General features: G+C 46.1%; 4 protein-coding genes across 6 annotated transcripts; all 4 read left to right on the top strand.

The window, feature by feature from the left end:
* The first annotated feature begins 535 nt into the window (after positions 1-535).
* On the top strand, positions 536-9,602 carry hdlbpa (high density lipoprotein binding protein a). 2 transcript variants are annotated; one of them, XM_088393557.1, is made up of 28 exons: positions 536-661; positions 2,280-2,351; positions 2,823-2,938; positions 3,020-3,207; positions 3,317-3,532; positions 3,611-3,817; positions 3,927-4,142; positions 4,233-4,439; positions 4,522-4,629; positions 4,693-4,797; positions 4,865-4,943; positions 5,015-5,154; positions 5,225-5,329; positions 5,418-5,531; positions 5,605-5,691; positions 5,772-5,903; positions 6,004-6,222; positions 6,310-6,531; positions 6,616-6,834; positions 6,900-7,038; positions 7,108-7,247; positions 7,323-7,427; positions 7,535-7,669; positions 7,750-7,893; positions 7,977-8,156; positions 8,256-8,372; positions 8,455-8,595; positions 8,746-9,602. In XM_088393557.1, the coding sequence occupies exons 3-28, from the start codon at positions 2,863-2,865 to the stop codon at positions 8,836-8,838; spliced, it is 3,834 nt and encodes a 1,277-aa protein (XP_088249683.1). In that variant the 5' UTR covers positions 536-661; positions 2,280-2,351; positions 2,823-2,862; the 3' UTR covers positions 8,839-9,602. The 2 variants fall into 2 exon arrangements, with proteins under 2 accessions (XP_088249683.1, XP_088249682.1); XM_088393556.1 differs by having other exon boundaries at positions 3,017-3,207.
* Positions 9,603-9,769: 167 nt separating this feature from the next.
* Positions 9,770-12,096, top strand: LOC148388967 (uncharacterized). The gene is made up of 2 exons (XM_088393563.1): positions 9,770-10,124; positions 10,217-12,096. The coding sequence occupies exon 2, from the start codon at positions 10,219-10,221 to the stop codon at positions 11,884-11,886; it is 1,668 nt and encodes a 555-aa protein (XP_088249689.1). The 5' UTR covers positions 9,770-10,124; positions 10,217-10,218; the 3' UTR covers positions 11,887-12,096.
* Positions 12,097-12,242: 146 nt separating this feature from the next.
* LOC148388966 (uncharacterized) lies at positions 12,243-15,040 on the top strand. Of its 2 annotated transcripts, none has more exons than XM_088395059.1 (2): positions 12,243-12,675; positions 12,834-15,040. In XM_088395059.1, the coding sequence occupies exons 1-2, from the start codon at positions 12,513-12,515 to the stop codon at positions 14,516-14,518; spliced, it is 1,848 nt and encodes a 615-aa protein (XP_088251185.1). In that variant the 5' UTR covers positions 12,243-12,512; the 3' UTR covers positions 14,519-15,040. The 2 variants fall into 2 exon arrangements, with proteins under 2 accessions (XP_088251185.1, XP_088251184.1); XM_088395058.1 differs by having other exon boundaries at positions 12,247-12,693.
* Positions 15,041-15,423: 383 nt separating this feature from the next.
* On the top strand, positions 15,424-18,625 carry LOC148388965 (uncharacterized). Its single transcript, XM_088395083.1, has 3 exons — positions 15,424-15,697; positions 15,885-17,051; positions 17,268-18,625. The coding sequence occupies exons 1-3, from the start codon at positions 15,505-15,507 to the stop codon at positions 18,317-18,319; spliced, it is 2,412 nt and encodes an 803-aa protein (XP_088251209.1). The 5' UTR covers positions 15,424-15,504; the 3' UTR covers positions 18,320-18,625.
* Positions 18,626-18,680: the final 55 nt, after the last annotated feature.

Here is an 18,680-nt window from a genome sequence, read left to right as displayed (position 1 = left end):
GAATTAGGATAAGATGAAAACTAAAGGATTGATTGTTTGATTGATTAGTGTCAGAGTCTCATGACTTTTGTTCAGACACTATTGATTGATGAATAGATAATAGATAATGTAATCCCTGTTACAGTTCTCCCCAAGGCTGTGTTGAGAATCACTGACATATTTTCTGCTTTCTATACGGCGTTGAATTTTTTAAGACTATATATTTCATCTGCCTTGAAGTAGGAATTTAATTTGTCCCATGCTCGTAACTCAAGTAATATTTTCCCTACTCAAATTAATGCCTGCCTAAAAACAATACAAAGCAAAGTAGCACTCTATAATATAGTATTGCACATCATTGAGGATTTTGCAGCTATATCCCGACCAATGATGTCATCATTTCAAACCATTTATAATATATGCAGATTTTTGCTATTCGTGGTCGACCGTGTCCCTATCCCATGCGCTTACCGGGGATCCACTCTTATTTGAGTGGGCGAAACCGTAGCGAAAGAGTACGTGGTGCTCCGGGCGTGTAACTGGACTCCAGCGTGACGTCAGTGGCCACCGATTGGTGGGCGTCGCTCGTATATATGCGTCACGCGTCACTCCCACCTCCTCGCCAGTGGAATTTCATCTCTGCTTCTGCACCTTCTGGGCAGACGAGAACACAAAAAAAGAAGTAAGTCTTTGCGTTTTCTCCATTTGTCACGTTTTTTGCACGTCGATGACAACCGCTGCGTTGGTAAAAAACGTGAGATAAGGTGGCTTGCGCGAGGGGGGAGGAATGGGATTCGAAACCAGGCCGGATTTCGTCGCCGAACCCTGCGTCTCGCTCTTTTTTGGATCTCTACGTGTGTGCTGGCCTGGACTTGGTGTCGTTGCGCTTCCTCCGCCTCCTCGGTTAGCAACTGTGCCTACGTGGACGTACCCTGCTAGCAATTGTTGTCGTGGAAGCTAATCGATGCTAACGCTAAGTTTGTCCTACTCGCTACTTTTTGACAACTGTGGCGATAAAATGGATCACCGAACACTCATCTGCAAGAGTACCCTTGACTTGATTAAAAATGTTTCGATGTTTTTTATATTTGTATCCACTGTTTACCTGGTTGTCATTTCAATGGTTTACAGACGGCATAGAAGTTATGTCGCAACGTTTGCTAGGAGTTTGCAAAAAAAAATGCTAGGATTTAGCCGATTAGCATTAGCTTGTATAGCTACGTGTCACTCTATTGCCCTTCGCGTGAAGTTTGCAGCTGAATTACAGAGATAATACGATCATGCAATGGCCTTGTATTCACCATAAAGATCATTTTATGTTTGGAATGTTGAATTACATCTTGGCACCTAATGCCGTTTCGAGGAGTTGGCATTTTTCTTGCAGATTTCGTGACGTTGCGAAGCTGTCAGTCAGTGGACACACGCAGACACAGCTACTTAACACCCTAATCTGGGATTTGCATTTACGTTTTAAAGTGTTTGCATCCTCATTGCAAAGTGGCCAATTCAAGTTTAACTATCTTTACCAGACGAATTAAAACTTTAGTCATACCAGTTTTTTTTCAAGTGAAAGTCAGGTCAATAAAACATTTGCCACTATATGTTTAATGTGGTACCTGCAGTTTAAACACGATGTTCTGATTAATCTCTATCCATTTTCGGAACGGTTTAAGAATTAAACAAATAAGTGATATTTTATCCAACACCGCCCCCTGTTGTCAATTGAAATTGACGTCAAAGTGCCCTTGGGCTTGCATTGCAATTGGCAGGGCTCACCTGTCTTTAGGGTATGGCCACATTCCTCCTTTCTTGCAGTTTAGCACAAAAAATTGACAACAATGGTTAAATTCTTTACATTGTTTGATTTGTTTGTTTTTAAAGTGTGGTGATTTAGTATTTTTTTCCCCCATTAAAATCTAGATTATTTTGAGAAGCTGGAGTTAATGAATTAAATGCACTCAAAGATAATTTGAGATACAAGTGTCTTGAGTTGCAAGCATGGAACAGATTCCATTCGGGCTGCTCCTGGAATCTTCCACCATACCACTATTTGCCGTCAAGATGACATGCCGTTGGCCATTGCATGACGCTAACTTCTATTCTGCTAACATGGCACTTCGGAAAGAGCAACAAGTGCCTTCCAGGCAAGTTTAGAAAGAGCACAGAAGTATGCAAATGGATGCAAAGGTTTTTATTTATCCTTAAAAACGTTTGACCTCTCAAGAGCAGACTATTTTCTCATCGTGTAATTGACTGAATTCTAAAACAATACTCATCTCTCTGTCTTTGTGTGTCCAAAGGCAAAAGCTGGCAGGCTGACGGGAATTTGCATCTTTACAGGACGGATTATCTGGTAACTGACCATTTAGCTGGTGAGTCCTTGAATTAATTTTTCTCTCAGCAGTTTTGCGAGCTAGTGAAGGAGAGACAATCCTCCGGTACCGGACATTTAATAATACTTTCACACGGTCTGTGGACTCCATACTAGTCTCCTAATCAAGTCCTCCTTTCGGGAAGATATTTGGATCTATCACAGTCACCTTGCACAATCGAAATAAACAGAAAGACAAGAGTGCTGATACAACAAAACAACCAACCTGCCAATGACATTTCATGATGGCAGATTAGATAATGCAGGAGAATCCCAAAGTCCATTCACGATAGGTCAGTTTTGCACAAACCAAACGTTTCCCCTGTCCATTTACATATTTGTCCACGCTGACCACATGATTTATCATCTGCCATATTTCGGTATCCGGTCGTCATCCTCGCCTGTTCCTCCCCCCCCCCCCCCCCCCCCCCCACAATGGCGTTGCACTAAATTCCCCCCCACTCCTTTCCAGTGGCACACTCGGACTCTGTGTTAAGCGTGGAATTTCAGCCATGAGCTCAGTCGCCGTACTTACGCAGGAAAGCTTCAATGAGCACCGCATCGGGCTCTTGCCGGAGCAGAGCGGTAGTGAGTAACACACACACACACACAATGTGTGAAGATCAAAAACAAAGTCAAATGATCTCCCTCTTTTTGCGGGTGTAGCAGCCACCGCCGCTGCCTCCGCTGTAGCAGCGCCCAGCGTCGCCGGGGGAGAGGAGGAGGACGCCCTTCCCACCTACAAGGATGCCTTCCCACCTCTGCCCGAGAAGTCGGCCACGCCCGATGGCACCCAGGAGACCGCCAGCGCCTGGGCCAACAAAATGCGCTCTCTGAAGTCTTCCGTCATCACCCAGGTATCAACGCCACATAAACGATCCGTGTATTTTCACCATTTCTATCCTTCACTTCAAACCTTTTTAGATCTACCACACCTAACCTGCTTTCCCCGATGTGTCCAACCAGGTTTTCCATGTTCCTCTGGAAGAGCGCAAGTACAAGGACATCAACCAGTTTGGGGACGGAGAACAAGCGAAGGTCTGTGTGGACATCATGCACAAGACCGGAGCCCACCTGGAACTCTCCTTGGCTAAAGATCAGGGTCTCTCCATCATGGTGTCCGGAAAGCTGGACGCCGTGATGAAGGCTCGCAAGGAGATTGTGTCCCGACTGCAGACTCAGGTGCTGACCCAAACATTGAGTTGTTCACATTTATGTTGGAAAGGAATTTGAAATGACCCATGACCTCGTCTCCTTCAGGCCTCGGCGACTGTGGCCATCCCCAAGGAACACCACCGCTTTGTCATCGGCAAGAACGGGGAGAAGCTGCAGGAGCTGGAGCTGAAGACCGCCACTAAAATCCAGATCCCAAGACCCGACGACCCCAGCAACCAGATCAAGATCTCCGGCACTAAGGAGGGCTTGGAGAAGGCCAAGCATGAGATCCTGCTGATCTCAGCCGAACAGGTCTGACCGGGATTAATTAACCCAACACTACTGAACTACACTTGATATTTGAAGTTTTGGTTTTCAGGGCTTGAAATGTGCTCATAGTTGGCCTTTTTTCTTTTTTAAGGACAAGCGTGCCGTGGAGAGGGTGAACATCGACAAGGTGTACCACCCGTTCATCACGGGCTCGTACAACAAGCTGGTCGGTGAGATGATGCAGGAGACTGGCGCTCGCATCAACGTGCCGCCTCCCAGCGTCAACAAGACGGAGATCGTGATCACTGGGGAGAAGGAGCAGGTGGCCCTTGCTGTGGCTATGATCAAGAAGATTTACGAAGACAAGGTACGCCTTTTGAGGACTGCAAAGGCAGGGTTTTGAGTTTCAAGTCTGATCGGCTTGGAGCTCACTTGGAGCTTTGTTTTTTTTTCTCAGAAGAAGAACGCAACCACCATTGCGGTGGAAGTGAAGAAGTCTCAGCACAAGTATGTGATCGGCCCCAAGGGAAACACCCTGCAGGAGATCCTGGACAGAACCGGCGTCTCGGTTGAGATCCCACCTCCCGAAAGCAGCTCGGAAACCGTCATCCTTCGCGGGGAGACCGACCGTCTCGGTCAGGCCCTCACTGAAGTTTACGCTAAGGTGACTTTCCCCTCGGCTCATTTCAAATGAGCTCAAGTTTGAAAAGCATATGGTGACCCTGAGCTGACAAAATTCTTTCCAGGCAAACAGCTACACCGTTTCCTCTGTAACGGCTCCCTCTTGGCTCCATCGATTCATCATTGGCAAGAAGGGCCAAAACTTGGCCAAAATTACCCAACAAATGCCCAAGGTGGGTCAAACAGAATCAATGAGCCACCAACCTGTCCTCTTCATGCACATGTTCTCCATGCAGGTGCACATTGAGTTCACCGAGGGAGAAGATAAGATCACCCTGGAAGGTCCCACCAAAGATGTGCAGATGATGCACAGTCAGATTGAAGCCATCGTTGCGGACCTCGTGAGTTCTGACTTGGATTCGCTCTGGTGTCCTAATACGCTCGTGCTCACACATTTCTTCTCAACAGATAAGTCGCATGGACTACACGGAGATTAGCGTGGATCCCAAATTTCACAGACATCTGATTGGGAAAGCTGGCGCCAACAGTAAGCACTTTGCCGTGCACATAATGTAATCTGCCCGGTAACACTCCTTTAATCCAATTTTTGGGATTCAGTCAACCGCATCAAGGAGCTCCACAAAGTGACCGTCCGTATTCCCCCCGACCACGAGAAGAGTACCCTGATCCGCATTGAGGGGGACCCCCAGGGTGTGCAGGAAGCCAAGAGGGAGCTGTTGGAGCTTGCGTCACGCATGGTCAGTGCACTCGGGCGCCGTGCGGACACGCTCGCTCGCCGTTACTCAATCTACGTCCGCCTCTTTGCAGGAGAACGAGCGTACAAAGGATCTGATCATCGAACAGCGTTTTCACAGAGCCATCATCGGTCAAAAGGGGGAGAAGATAAAAGAAGTGCGCGACAAATTCCCTGAGGTGAGCTCATAGATCTCATTTATAACAAACACGCTAATTTGTTCTAATTTGTCTAAAACAATGTTTTTCCCTCACTATCTCTTTTCAGGTCATCATCAACTTCCCCGACCCCGCGCAGAAAAGTGACATTGTTCAGCTGAGGGGCCCGCGAGCCGAAGTGGACAAATGTGCCAAGTTCATGCAGAAGATCGTGGCCGAAATGGTAACGCTTGGAAATTCTTCAGCTCATGTGTTTCCGTGTCGTGTTGACCACTAACCTTGATTGTTTCCATCAGATGGAAAACAGCTTCTCTGTCTCCGTCCCCATCTTCAAGCAGTTCCACAGGAACATTATCGGTAAAGGTGGATCCAACATCAAAAAGGTAGTCCTAGAAAAAATAGTGGCACAAATTAAAATGTTGGACAAAATGTAAATCACTTGCACGGTTGTGTCCTTTGCTAGATTCGTGAGGAAACCAACACTAAAATCGACCTGCCCGCCGAGAACAGCAACTCCGAGATGATCATCATCACGGGCAAGAAGGCCAACTGTGAGGCTGCACGGACGCGTATTTTGGCCATTCAGAAGGAACTGGTAAGACATGCCACGCTACATTATTTCAGTGGTTGTCATCTACCCATCATCTCAAGGCTCCTCTGTATATGCTGAATTTCACCTCATGTCTGGTCACTAGGCAAACATCACGGAGATGGAGGTGTCCATTCCTTCCAAGTTGCATAACTCCTTGATCGGCTCCAAGGGCCGCTTTGTGCGTTCCATCATGGAGGAATGCGGCGGCGTGCACATCCACTTCCCCAGCGAAGGCTCTGGCATCGACAAGGTCACCATTCGGGGTCCCGTGGACGAGGTGGAGAAGGCTAAGCAGCAGCTTCTGGCTCTTGCGGAAGAAAAGGTACGTGATTGACACAGGGTCTGTTTTGAGCATTTTTTTTTTCTTTCTTTTAATTCCTCACTTTTTCTTGACGCGTCGTCCCATCAGCAAACCAAGAGCCACACGGCCGAGCTGCGCGCCAAGCCCGAGTACCACAAGTTCCTCATCGGCAAAGGCGGTGGCAACATTCGCAAGGTGCGTGACAGCACCGGGGCCAGGATCATCTTCCCCACCGCTGAGGACAAAGACCAGGAGCTCATCACCGTCATCGGCACTGAAGAGGCTGTTCGTGATGCCCAGAAGGAGCTGGAGGAGCTCATCAAGAACTTGGTGAGACATCTTTTTTTGTGAGCAAGATTTGAAAGGGAATCTCCAATTTTGAAGAGGGGCTTAACTCAAACAATCTACTTCCAGGATGACGTCATTGAGGACACCATGAGCGTGGACCCCAAGCACCACCGCTACTTTGTTTCTCGCCGCGGCCAAGTCCTGCGGGATCTCGCCGACGAGTACGGCGGCGTGATGGTGAGCTTCCCACGCACCGGCACGCAGAGCGACAAAGTCACCCTCAAAGGAGCCAAAGAGTGCGTGGAGGCGGCCAAGAAGCGCATGCAGGAGATTGTCGAGGACCTGGTGAGTACACGGCGGCGCTTTCGTCCTCCATTAGGAAAAACACTTAAATGCTTTCCCTCCCACAGGATGCTCAAGTGACCATTGAGTGCACCATCGCTCAGAAGTTCCATCGTTCCATCATGGGCCCCAAGGGCTCTCGAATCCAGCAGATCACTCGAGATCACAATGTACACATTAAGTTTCCTGATCGTGAGGACCCTCAAGGTAAGAGAAGATTTCACTTTTAACATGGTGAGGACATCATTTGAAATGACCGTTTGGCCGCCTTGTCAGCTGTGGAGGCCATCCAGGAGAACGGCGAAGCCAACGGCGAGGTGAAGGAGCCCGTCGATCCAAATGCGCCCAAGAAATGCGACGTGATCGTGATTTCCGGGCGCAAGGAGCGATGCGAGGCTGCTGCGGAAGCACTGAAGGTTGGAATCCGAAGAAGACTAACCGGACTGTTGTTTTTGGGGTTGTTTCCTAACTTGTCTTGGGTTGGCTCTTAGGCTTTGGTTCCCGTCACCATTGAGGTGGAAGTGCCTTTTGAGCTTCATCGTTACATCATCGGGCAGAAAGGAAGTGGAATTCGCAAGATGATGGACGAATTTGAGGTGCGTTATAAGAACGGTCGTGATCATTCTTAAGGCCGTGGAGAGCCACAAGTCCTGTTGGTCTCTGGAAAGGAGCTGGATCTTAAATTCCTTTTCTTTCCCGTCAGGTAAACATTCAAGTGCCTGCTCCTGAGCAGCAGTCCGATAAAATCGCCATCACCGGCTTGGCCAACCACCTGGAGCGTGCCAAAGAAGGACTACTGGAGCGCGTGAAGGAGTTGCAGGTCGAGCAGGAGGATCGGGTGAGTCTCGTCACGCTCTTGACGTTTCCGGCTGGGCTCAAACGTACGAGAAGCTTCTGACTCATCGTTTCGGCGTGCAGGCACTCAGGAGCTTCAAACTGACCATCACTGTGGACCCCAAGTATCACCCCAAGATCATCGGCCGCAAGGGTACCATTATTACCGACATCCGCACCAAGCACAATGTCAATATCCAGTTCCCAGAAAAGAATGACGAAAACCAGGTATCGTCCCTGTTCTTGTGGTTCTTCGACCGAATAATGAATGGTGCTGTATTTCAGCTGACTTTTCTCTCTTGTCCCCACAGGACCAGATTACAATTACAGGGTATGAGCACAAAGCCATAGCTGCAGGCGACGCCATCCAGGCCATTGTGGTGGACCTGGAGGAGATGATCTCCGAGGACATCACTCTGGACAGCAGGGTCCACGCGCGCATCATCGGCGCCCGTGGCAAGGGCATACGCCGCATCATGGATGAATTCAAGGTGGGAAGTTCTACTTTGCTGTTTGGTCAAGTACGCTATGATGGAATGGAACAACTTTTCACCTTTTGCGCTCAAACTGACTGCTGTTGTCCTTTCCAGGTTGACCTCAGGTTTCCTCAGAGCGGAGCAGCCGACCCCAACCTGGTGACGGTGACGGGTCGTGTCGAGGTGGTGGACGAAGCCATCGACCACCTCCTTAACCTAGAAGAAGAATACGTGAGCATGTTATTTTTTTTTTTTTTCATCCGTGCAGTCTTTTTGCTTTTTGATGTGGATCTTAATGCAGATTGTGTTTTAGCTGGCGGACGTGGTGGAGAATGAGGCAAAAATGGCGTACATGAGGCCCTCAGGGGGCAACCACGCGTCTGGTGATGAGCAACGTGGCCCCTCTAAAGGCTTCGTGGTGAGGGAGGCTCCCTGGACCACCGGCAACGAGAAGGTATTGTCTTCCATTAAAATGTCCTGAAAAATATTTTTGTGTACTTATACTAAAATTGACTTGATATATTAAGTTGAACACACAAATAAAGTCAATTTGGGTTAGAAAAGTTGTTTGAGCATTCATATTTTTTCTTCTTTTTTTTTTTAGGCTCCTGACATGAGCAGCTCCGAGGACTTCCCCAGCTTCGGGGCTCCAGTGGCTGCCGCCAAGGCCTCCCCGTGGGGACCCAAACGCTTTTAAAGCAGAACATCTTCAACCAAGACGCAATCTTCCCCTGTCCGCACCCCAAAATCTTCTCCCCTCTTGGGCTGACCCCTTCAGAATCCTCTCACCATCAATGCTTAAAAAAAAAAAAAAAAGCAAGCATTTTGTTTCATTTTTTGGTAGAGCTACCCTTTCAACTCAGTGCTGCCTTGGCAGGTTTTGGGGAGTGGGGGGCAGCTCTATTAGTTCCATCTGGTACACTTGCGTTCAAGTAGTTGTCATTTGTGCGTCCATCTGCTCGTGACACCTCGTCGCCTTATTGTTCACTTTGACGCAAAACTGCCAGATGCTTGGAGATGATGCAATTTCCTTTAAACAAAAAAAAAAAAAAAAAATACAACACTAGTAACACCTCTGGCGCATCAAACCTCACACTGAAAAAAAAACGGAAAAAAAAAACGTGTCAACTGTCATGTTTGGGGGTCAGTGTCCAGTCCTGTTTGTCTTCCAGTTGCTAGGCAGATTTTCTGTTTAACAGCAATGACCCCCCCCCCCCTTTTTTTTTTTTTTTTTTAATACATCAGCCTTAAAGACTAGGAGGTTGCATACCAGGCTGGAGGTGACGTCTGTCAATGTCTTTTATTTTCCTCTGGGGAATAAAAATGCACTGAACGTCATCCCGCCTGCGTTTATGTTGCTTCTTAGCGTCCATGGAAAGTTATGCAATTGAAGTGTGAAACGGTTAAGGGTGACACTGGAAAAGTCCAAAAATGTCAATAAAAATGGAAAATCTTTGTGTACCCATTTGTCTCATCTGAGTCACTCGTGTTTCATTACATTTTTTTTTTACTCTAACCAAAGGTATACTTTATAGAGTAAATATAGAATAGTAAATATTTTCCCCCTCAAAAAAAAAATAGAAAACGTTCCTCCGTCATGTAGGCGGCGCTAATGCACCAAAAAGCTGTCTGCGATCCGCCAATTAAGCTTAAGAACAAAAGGTAACATTAGCAGACGGTTGTTAATCTAAACGTCAACCTGTTTATTACAATAAACGTGGGCGTTAATTAGCACACAAATGTGTCGTGTTTTAGGCAAACCCTCTCGCTGTTTCCCGTGGACACCAATCTAAACTGAAGCTTTTACGCGTTAGCTTAGCGTGTTAGCTACAAGTCGCTAAGCAAAGAGCCAAGTCTGAACATGCTGAGAGATTTGGAGAAACGCTGATCAAACGTGGAAAAGTTATTTGATGAAAACGACAGCGGGGCAGAGGAAACAATACTACGCTTTTCTAACGCCTCATTTTCAACTCCACTGAGCAGGTTTGTGTAATTCTTGATTTAACACTATCAACTTCTTTTTTTCCCAACACACATCTATGAGACCTGCATGGTTCTTCCTCCGTGTCCTGCAGACATGAAGCAAGAAGACGTTCCCTCTGAGCAGAACTCTCTCTCTCCCGTGAAGCAGGAGGAGCTAGGAGAGTCGCCCCTCGTTAAAGAGGAAGAGAAGGAGGCTGACGTCATCACGTTCACCTGGACTGGTGTCCGTGTGAAGAGTGAGGAGGACGAAGGTCAGTCCTCGCAGCTTCATCACAGTCAAAGTGAGGAGAGCAGCAGCTCAAGTCAAGCTGACGGAGAACCGCCAAAGACCAAGAAATCTAAACGGGAACATCCCAGAGTCAAAAGACACTTGAAGTGCTCTCAATGTGACAGAACTTTTGCCTACAAAAGTGCTTTGAAAACGCACATGAGAACACACAGCGGAGAGAAACCTTTTGCATGCTCAGTTTGCGGTAAAAGCTTCACCTTCAAGCAGAATCTGAGCCGACACGTGGCAATTCACACAGGGGAGAAACCATTTTCTTGTTTGGGTTGCGACAAGAGATTCTTTAGTAAGTTTGAACTGAGAAGACACATGAGCACGCACAGTGCCCAAAGTACTTTTTCCTGTTCATTTTGTTCACAAAGATTTTTTCACATGTCCAAACTCAAACTACACTTGAAAACACACACCGGGGAGAAACCTTTGGCCCCTAGCAGCTCCAGTGATCACATGACAACAGAAGCTGATGAAGAACAGTGTGAAGAGCCACACTCAAAACCAGATAACAACACAACATCAGAGTCTTGGAACAACAATCAAAGTGCCGACACCAAAGCATCTTCGGAGACTGAAGAGAAACCGAAAGGGAATACAACGCACGAGGAAGATGACAGTCACTTTTACTGCCCTGTATGCGGGAAAAAATATGCCTATAAAAGTCATTTAAAAGCACACATGATAAAGCACAGCGGGGAGAAACCTTTTGCTTGCTCAATTTGCGACAAAAGATTCACAGCTAAGCGTAGTATGATGAGACATACGGCGATGCACACGACTGGAAAATGCTACTCCTGTTCCGTTTGCGACGCAACGTTCTCCAATGAGTTGGAGATGAAAAAACACAAGAGCACGCATACGGTCGAGAAACACTTTCTGTGTTCGGTTTGCGCTAAAGGTTTCTCTCACAAATCCTACCTCAGGCAACACATGAAAAGACACACCGGGGAGAAACCATTCACATGTTCCGTTTGCGGCCGAGGTTTCTCTCACAGGTCGTATCTGAAAATACACATGGTGACGCACACTCGGGAGAAGGCTTTTACTTGCTCGGTTTGTTCGAAAAGTTTCTCTCACAGGTCTTATCTGGGAGTCCACATGAGAATGCACACTGGGGAGAAACCGTTTCCATGTCCGGTTTGCGCCAAAAGTTTCTCCCAAAGCTCATGTCTCAGACAACACATGGTAACTCACACTGGGGAGAGACCTTTTCATTGTTCACTCTGCGCGAAAAGTTACTCGCATAGGTCACATCTCAAACAACACATGATAACGCACAGCGGAAAGAAACAGTTTACATGTCCGGTTTGTGACAAAAGTTTGTCTAGTCGTGCTTATCTGAAAAAACACTTGGAACAACACAATTCAAAAAAGCCGTCAGGCTCGACGGGCTTTGAGGCAGAAGCGGAAGGAGAACAAGCAGAAGACAACTTGGCTCCATTATCGGAGATGGACGATGTGGTCAGACGTTTCCGACGCTGATCATGAAGAGATTGAAAAACCTTTCCCAACTAGTTAAAAGTCTCTACTTTAAAAATAAAGAACATTAAATTGTATAGAAATAAGAGACTGTACTTTTTCGAAGTGTAATTTACTGTACTTACTGAAACAATCACTAACTGTGCTGGATGATGACAATGTCAGTAAATAAAGTTGCAGGAGTTTGGAACAATAAAGAAGATAAAACTTGAAGACCCGTGTATTGTATTTTATGACTCAAAAAAATATTATTTAATAACAAATTTGGAAAATTAATCAAATGCAGGGGCCGTGAATTGAAAAAGCCTGAGCTGAACTTTGTGTCCCGAGGGTGGCGCTAATGCACTCAAAAGTCGTTTCCCGCTCCTAATTAAATTCCCGAAGAAGAGAAGAAGAAAAGAGATTAAATAAGCAGAACGTTGTTAGAGCCACCGCAAAAACTCTGTTTTGCCCTTATTTACTCTTTACTTCTATGCCCACATATGTATAGTAGTAATAGACCAAAAAAAAAAATTAAATATCAACGGTCCCTGTTTGTCATAGCGGACCTCAGAGGTGTTCCAGTTAGCTTAGCTTGCTAACAGAGAGACTCCGAGGTTAGCGACACGTCGCAACGTCATCGTATAAAAATGTGCACAGTGAAAATGCTGCGAACGTTGGTGAAGCAGCGACTAAACGTGGCCGTCGAGGATATAATCGAACTGGTTGAGAGAACCATCGCGGAGTACGAGGAGCAACTTTGTCGAAGCAAGAACGAGCAACCACGACCGGGCGATGTTTCCAAGCATCACGGTCCGTTCCCAAAAGCAGGTTTGTTTACTTTTGTGAGGTGCCACACGCGCTTAAAATAAATATTTTGCAAATGGTCATCAGATATTCAATGCGTGACTTAATCAAAGCATTCGATATCAATATTGAATCGAATTGCTTTTTTTCCTTGTGTGATGCAGAGGTGCAGCAGGTGGAGCGTGAAGAAAGGGTTCCCCCAGATCAGCGGGAGGATCCAGCAACGCCCCCCTACATTAAAGAGGAAGAGGAGGACGTGTGGAACAGTCAAGCCGTGGAGAAGCTTCTAGGGCTGAGGGAAGCTGAGGTTACCGAGTTCACGTGGACCGGCATCCACGTTAAAAGTGAAGACGATGAAGGTCAATCCTCACAGCTTCACCCCACTCAAAGCGAGCCGATGAAAGCTGTTGGAGAACACATCACTCCACTCTCAGACATGGAAGACATGATGTCACGCTCGTCCGACACCGATCACAGCGACGACGAGAAAGAATCTATAAAGACCACGAAGAAGTCCAAAGAGATGCAGCCCACCGACAGCAAACACTTCGACTGCTCCGAATGTGGCAAAACGTTCACCAACAAAAGCGTTTTAAAAAACCACATGGTCACGCACACCAAGGAGAAGCCTTTTGTCTGCACGGTTTGCAATAAAAGATTCTCCTTAAAGCATCACATGAAGAGACACACGAGAGTGCACACGGGGGAGAAAGCCTTTTTCCCCTGCTTCATTTGCGATAAAAGATTCCGAGACGAGGCGGCCATGAAGGAGCACGTGAGAACACACGCCGGGGAGAAACCTTTGACCTCCGGCAGCTCAAGTCAACAAAAAGCAGAAGCGGTTGACTTAGCGGCGCTGTCAGATATGGACGACGTGATGTCGCAATCGTCCGACACGGATCACAGCGAGGACGGCAAGGAAGCTTTGAAAGCAAAAAAGACGTCGGACGGCAATATGACCTACCGCACGGAAACCAAACTGTACATTGGCGACATGACCTATCACGCTGAAACCAAACTCTACATTTGCTCCGGCTGCGGCAAGACGTTTACCAACAAAAGCGTTTTACGAAATCACATGGTGACGCACACCGGAGAGAAACCTTTCGCTTGCCCGGTTTGCGATAAAAGATTCTCCTTCAAGCAGAATATGAGGAGACACATGGCCCTACACACGGGGGAGAAACCCCATTCCTGCGCCTTTTGCAGTAAAAGATTCTACGATAAGTTTGAAATGAAGAGACACATGTTGACGCATACGTCGGAGAAGCCTTTCAGGTGTTCGCTCTGCGCCAAAAGTTTTTCCCGCAGATCACATTTCCGAATGCACATGAAAAAGCACGCGGCGGAGAAACCTTCCACCTCCAGCAGCTCAAGTCAACACGTACCGACAGAAGCGGACGGAGAACAAGATCTAGCGGACAACTCGGCCCCACTGTCGGAGATGGAAGACGTGATGTCACAGTCGTCGGAGGCCGACCGTAGCGATGATTTCAAAGAACCATCGGAGACTCTTAAGAACTTTGAAGGCGACGTGACGCATCCTTCGGACAGCAAACAATTTAACTGTACCTTATGCGAGAAGATGTTTGCCAACAAAGGAAGTTTGAAAACGCACATGTTGACGCACACCGGAGAGAAACCTTTTGCCTGCTCCGTTTGCAACAAACGCTTCTCCATCAAGCAGAACATGAAGCGACACATGGCGATACACACGGGGGAGAAACCCTACTCCTGCTCCGTTTGCAATAAAAGATTCTACGTGGAGTTCGAAATGAAACGCCACAAGCGGATACACACCTCCGAGAAACCTTTCACGTTCGCTTTGCGCCAAAAGCTTCTCGTGTAGCAATAACCTCACGCTGCACATGAGCACACATTGGAGAAACCCTTCGTGTGCGCCAAAAACGTCTCTCGCAATTCCTATCTCAGACAACACATGAGAATATACGCCACTGAGAAACCTTTCACATGTTCCGTTTGCTCGAAAGGATTCTCTAGTCGCTCGTATCTCCGAATACACATGAGCCCGCACACGAAAGAGAAACTTTTCACCTGTTCCTTCTGTGAGAAAAGTTTTTCCTGTTGATCGTATTTCAGAAAGCATACTGGCGAGAACTCGTTCACCTGTTCGGTTTGTACAAAGAGATTCGCGGGGACTTAAATTTGCGGGAACTTAAATTTGATTAATTGTTCAGCCTGAGTTTGAGGTATCGCCTGGTGCACTGAGTGGGAATTGAAGTGCCTGGTTTGAAGTTTGGCAAATGTAGCGTTACAGCAGCAGGTATTCTCCTTTGAGTTGAAAAAATTATATGATAAAAATCATAAATATGTTATCACTAACAGAAAATAAAAAATGTTGAACTTTGAATCGTCCTCTTTTTCATCCTCTCTTGCGATTGTGTCCTACATGTTATTAACCGAAATGTTCTGCGTGCACTGGCTTTAAGGTCCATACTGAAATTTCCTGAAATTTGTAATTTTACCATTAACACACAGACAAATTTGGTGCTGCCCTTCTGTTAGTGAAAGACGTTGTTCACATAAATATACTTTTATTTTTAGATAAAAAGATTCAATATTTTATTCTAAAATGTATGGAAGGCTAAAGAAATTAAGTTCAAAGCTATATTTTTTAGGAGAAACAGAAATGATGGGAATTTAATGCTCCGTCTTTGCGCATGCGCATTTTGACCTACACTCCAGCACACTAGGTGGCGGTAAGTACCTCGAACGTCAGATGTTACCCTCAAATAAACACCTCGAACGAAATCCGTAGCACAGCAGAAGAACGTGCGCGCCGAGTTAAGCGTTAGCTTGTGTGACGACTTAAACATGTGTAAAGTCAAAATGTTGAAAGACTTAATGAAGGAGCGACTGAACTTGGCCGCCGAAGAGATATTTGACCTATTTGAGAGAACTATAGCAGACTACGAAGAGAAACTTTGTCGGGAAAAAGAGGAGAACGAGCGAAGACAAAATGAACTAGTCGCCACGGTTGCGGACCTTCGTATTCAACTGCACCAAGGTTTGAACACTTTTAAGTTTAGATGCATACCTAATTAAATCGAGTTATTGATGTCATACAGTACCTCATTCATCTTCATAGATAGGACTTCATGGCCTAAAGTTATCAGAGCCCTTGTGTTATTGTAACGGGATGTTTAACCCAAATATCCGTTTTAATCATGTTTCTCTTCCCTTGTGCGGTGCAGCTGTGCAACAAGACACCCGACAAGAAATTCCTTCTGAGCAGCTGGAGGAACCGAACAAGGAAGTGGAGGATGTGCGGAGCAGTCGGTATGCTGAGAAGATTCCTAAGATGTCCGAGCACATTCCAAGTGAAGAGGGCAAACCTAAAGTGGACGGAGAACAATGTGAAGATCTCCAATCGGAACCAGACAGCCTCTTCGCTCCCTTGTCTGATATAGACATTACGTCCGACAGTTCTCGCACTGATCACAGTGACGACGACCGAGAGACTCGGAAGGAATATAAAGGTGATATGACGCAGCACGACAAGGATTCTCACCGCTCCCAAAGTCAGAAAACGTTTTACAGCAAAAAAAAAAGGAAAAATCACAAGGGAGAAAAACGATACTCCTCGAAGCATTTTGTGAAGAAAGACACCAGGAAACATACGGATGCTGATGAACGATCAAAAGCAGGATCTTCAGATAAGAATTCCGAAGGCGACATGACGGAAGACGACGTCAACATTAAATTGAAGAGCTCTCGATGCGAGAAAACATTTCAAAGCAAAAAAGGCTTGAAAAAGCACATGGAGACACACGTGAGAGACAAACCCTTTGCTTGCCCCGTTTGTGCTAAAAGATTCTTCTTGAAGAGTCATGTCAAGAGACACATGAAAAAACATACAAGGCAGAACACGCCGACAACCGGAATATCAAAAGCTCCACTCTCAGGGACCGACCACACCGCAGAATCTTTGAAGAGCATCAAGAACTGTGATGCCAACAAACATCAATGTCCTCAATGTGGCAAAAAGTGTCCCTCCAATGAAAATTTGATCGCACACATGGTCATACACACCGGAGAGAAACCTTTCTCTTGCTCGGTTTGCGGCCAAGGTTTCGCCTTCAAGGAGAGCATGATGAGCCACGAGAAGCAGCACTTAGGCCAGATCCCTTTTCAGTGCTCAGTCTGCCAGACAGACTTCCTAAGTCGAGGCCAACTGATATCACACATAAAATTGCACATAGACGACAAAGCGTTCAATTCCTGCCGGGTAAAAGACGAGGAAGAACTTGGTGACCATCTGGTGTCGGAACCGGCCGTGGACAACGCGACGCTGAACTCTTCTGACACGTATTACAGCGACGATGTCGAAGAAGCTTTGAGGACTAAGAAGAAGTTTAAAGGTGATATGATACGTTGCAACAATTTTAAATGCAGGCGGGGCGATCTCTCCAATAAGATGATTCAACGTATATCTCGACGCATGATGCCAAATAATAGCGATTCGTTTTAAAGTGGAACGATTGTGTTTAAGATTGCATCATTTAAATCCAAAAACGATTTCTCGATTTTAAACGGCGTTTTTGTTCATCATATTTTGCTCTCCTTACACGGCACAGATATGCGGCAGGTGGAGAATCATGACGAGGCTCCCTACCTTGCTGGAGCTTGTGGGAGCAGTACAGATGGAGAGCAGCATCAAGGGACGAGTAACGTGGACGACTCTGATTCCGAAAGTGAGAAACCTTTCGCTTCCTCCCGTAATTGTGAAAGATTCTCCTTTAAGGCACAAGAAGCCGGCGGCTCTGCTTCCCCGACGAAATCGGAGTTGAGCTCAGACCTAAGACAACACACCGATAGCAACTATGACAACAGGCACTGCTCTGAATGCAAGAAAACGTTTGCGACGCCGGCCGGTTTAAAAAGACACATGATGCAACACACCGGAGAGAAACCTTACAAATGCTTGTACTGTGAAAAAAGATTTAGTTTAAAGGAATATTTGAAGAAACACATGCTGATACACACTGGTTGGGATTGTCCAGTTTGTGATCAAAGTTTTGTCAGAAGATCGGCTTTCGCTACACACATGGCAACGCACGGGGACAAGAAATCTATTCGGTCAGCAAAGACAACACACGCGATGGAGAGATTTGACCAATCAGAGAAGTCCATAGATAAAAGTGAAAGACCTGACCGATCAGAGAAGACGACACATAAAATCAAAAAACCTGACCGATCAGAGAAGATGACACATAAAATTGAAAAACTCGAGCGATCAGGGGAGACCACGCACAAAATCGAAAAACTCGACCAATCGGAGAAGACGACGCAGACAATTGCAAAACGTGTAAAGATAGAGAAGACCACACGCGCAGACGAGAATCCTGACTGTTCAAAGAAACATGTGAAAAAACGTATCAGGTCACGCTCGGAAAAGTGTCCAATTTGTGCAAAACGATTTAGCGAAAGATCGTACATCCCAAAGCACATGAGAATACACACCGGGGAAAAACCTTATCAGTGCAACGTGTGTCTTATAAGATTCCGTTTTAAGAACAGTGTTAAAACTCACCATTGTTCTGGGGAGAACAAAAGCACAACGGAAGAGGCAGGACGGGCGACTACTGACAAAGTAACTTTGGAAGAAGCTCACAGTTTGTCCAGTTGAGGTCGAAAAGAAAAATTGTTTCTTTTTGGGGGGCTGGGAGGATTGTGCGCATGTGATTTTTTCCCCCCAAAATAAAAAGTTTGTAAGGGATGCTGAACATGATAGCTGCCCTTTCTTTTAATGAACTTTTAAGTGGCCATGAGCCATGATGTAATAGGACATTATATCACACTGTACAGTTTGCTGCGGTTTTTTGTTTTTTTTTCCATTCTGCTGACTGCAGCTTATTCGGCATTGCCATGAAGATGCTTTCAATCACCTTATCTGTATATAAAGCTGAAATAAATGTCATTCATCAAAAATTGATGCCGTTTATATTGTTTTCTATTTATGTTTTGGACCTGCGAGTAATATTCATGCA

This window comes from Syngnathus floridae, chromosome 13 (genome assembly GCF_059516105.1).
Source record: "Syngnathus floridae isolate MCC-2025c chromosome 13, RoL_Sflo_1.0, whole genome shotgun sequence".
In the NCBI taxonomy this organism is placed as follows: domain Eukaryota; kingdom Metazoa; phylum Chordata; class Actinopteri; order Syngnathiformes; family Syngnathidae; genus Syngnathus; species Syngnathus floridae.
Note: the sequence above shows the minus strand (reverse complement) of the source record. Positions and strands in the feature narration are given on the sequence as shown.

What these genes read in the sequence shown, in the direction of transcription:
- hdlbpa (XM_088393556.1), top strand. Translation starts at nt 2,863, where the DNA reads ATGAGCTCAGTCGCCGTACTTACGCAGGAAAGCTTCAATGAGCACCGC. An exon ending in AGAAGATTTACGAAGACAAG is followed by an intron (nt 4,143 to 4,232) that starts GTACGCCTTTTG and finishes TTTTTTTCTCAG; the next exon opens with AAGAAGAACGCAACCACCAT. An exon ending in TGGGAAAGCTGGCGCCAACA is followed by an intron (nt 4,944 to 5,014) that starts GTAAGCACTTTG and finishes TTTGGGATTCAG; the next exon opens with TCAACCGCATCAAGGAGCTC.
- LOC148388966 (XM_088395058.1), top strand. Translation starts at nt 12,513, where the DNA reads ATGTGCACAGTGAAAATGCTGCGAACGTTGGTGAAGCAGCGACTAAAC. An exon ending in CGGTCCGTTCCCAAAAGCAG is followed by an intron (nt 12,694 to 12,833) that starts GTTTGTTTACTT and finishes TGTGTGATGCAG; the next exon opens with AGGTGCAGCAGGTGGAGCGT.
- LOC148388967 (XM_088393563.1), top strand. Translation starts at nt 10,219, where the DNA reads ATGAAGCAAGAAGACGTTCCCTCTGAGCAGAACTCTCTCTCTCCCGTG.
- LOC148388965 (XM_088395083.1), top strand. Translation starts at nt 15,505, where the DNA reads ATGTGTAAAGTCAAAATGTTGAAAGACTTAATGAAGGAGCGACTGAAC. An exon ending in TCGTATTCAACTGCACCAAG is followed by an intron (nt 15,698 to 15,884) that starts GTTTGAACACTT and finishes TGTGCGGTGCAG; the next exon opens with CTGTGCAACAAGACACCCGA. An exon ending in GACTAAGAAGAAGTTTAAAG is followed by an intron (nt 17,052 to 17,267) that starts GTGATATGATAC and finishes TACACGGCACAG; the next exon opens with ATATGCGGCAGGTGGAGAAT.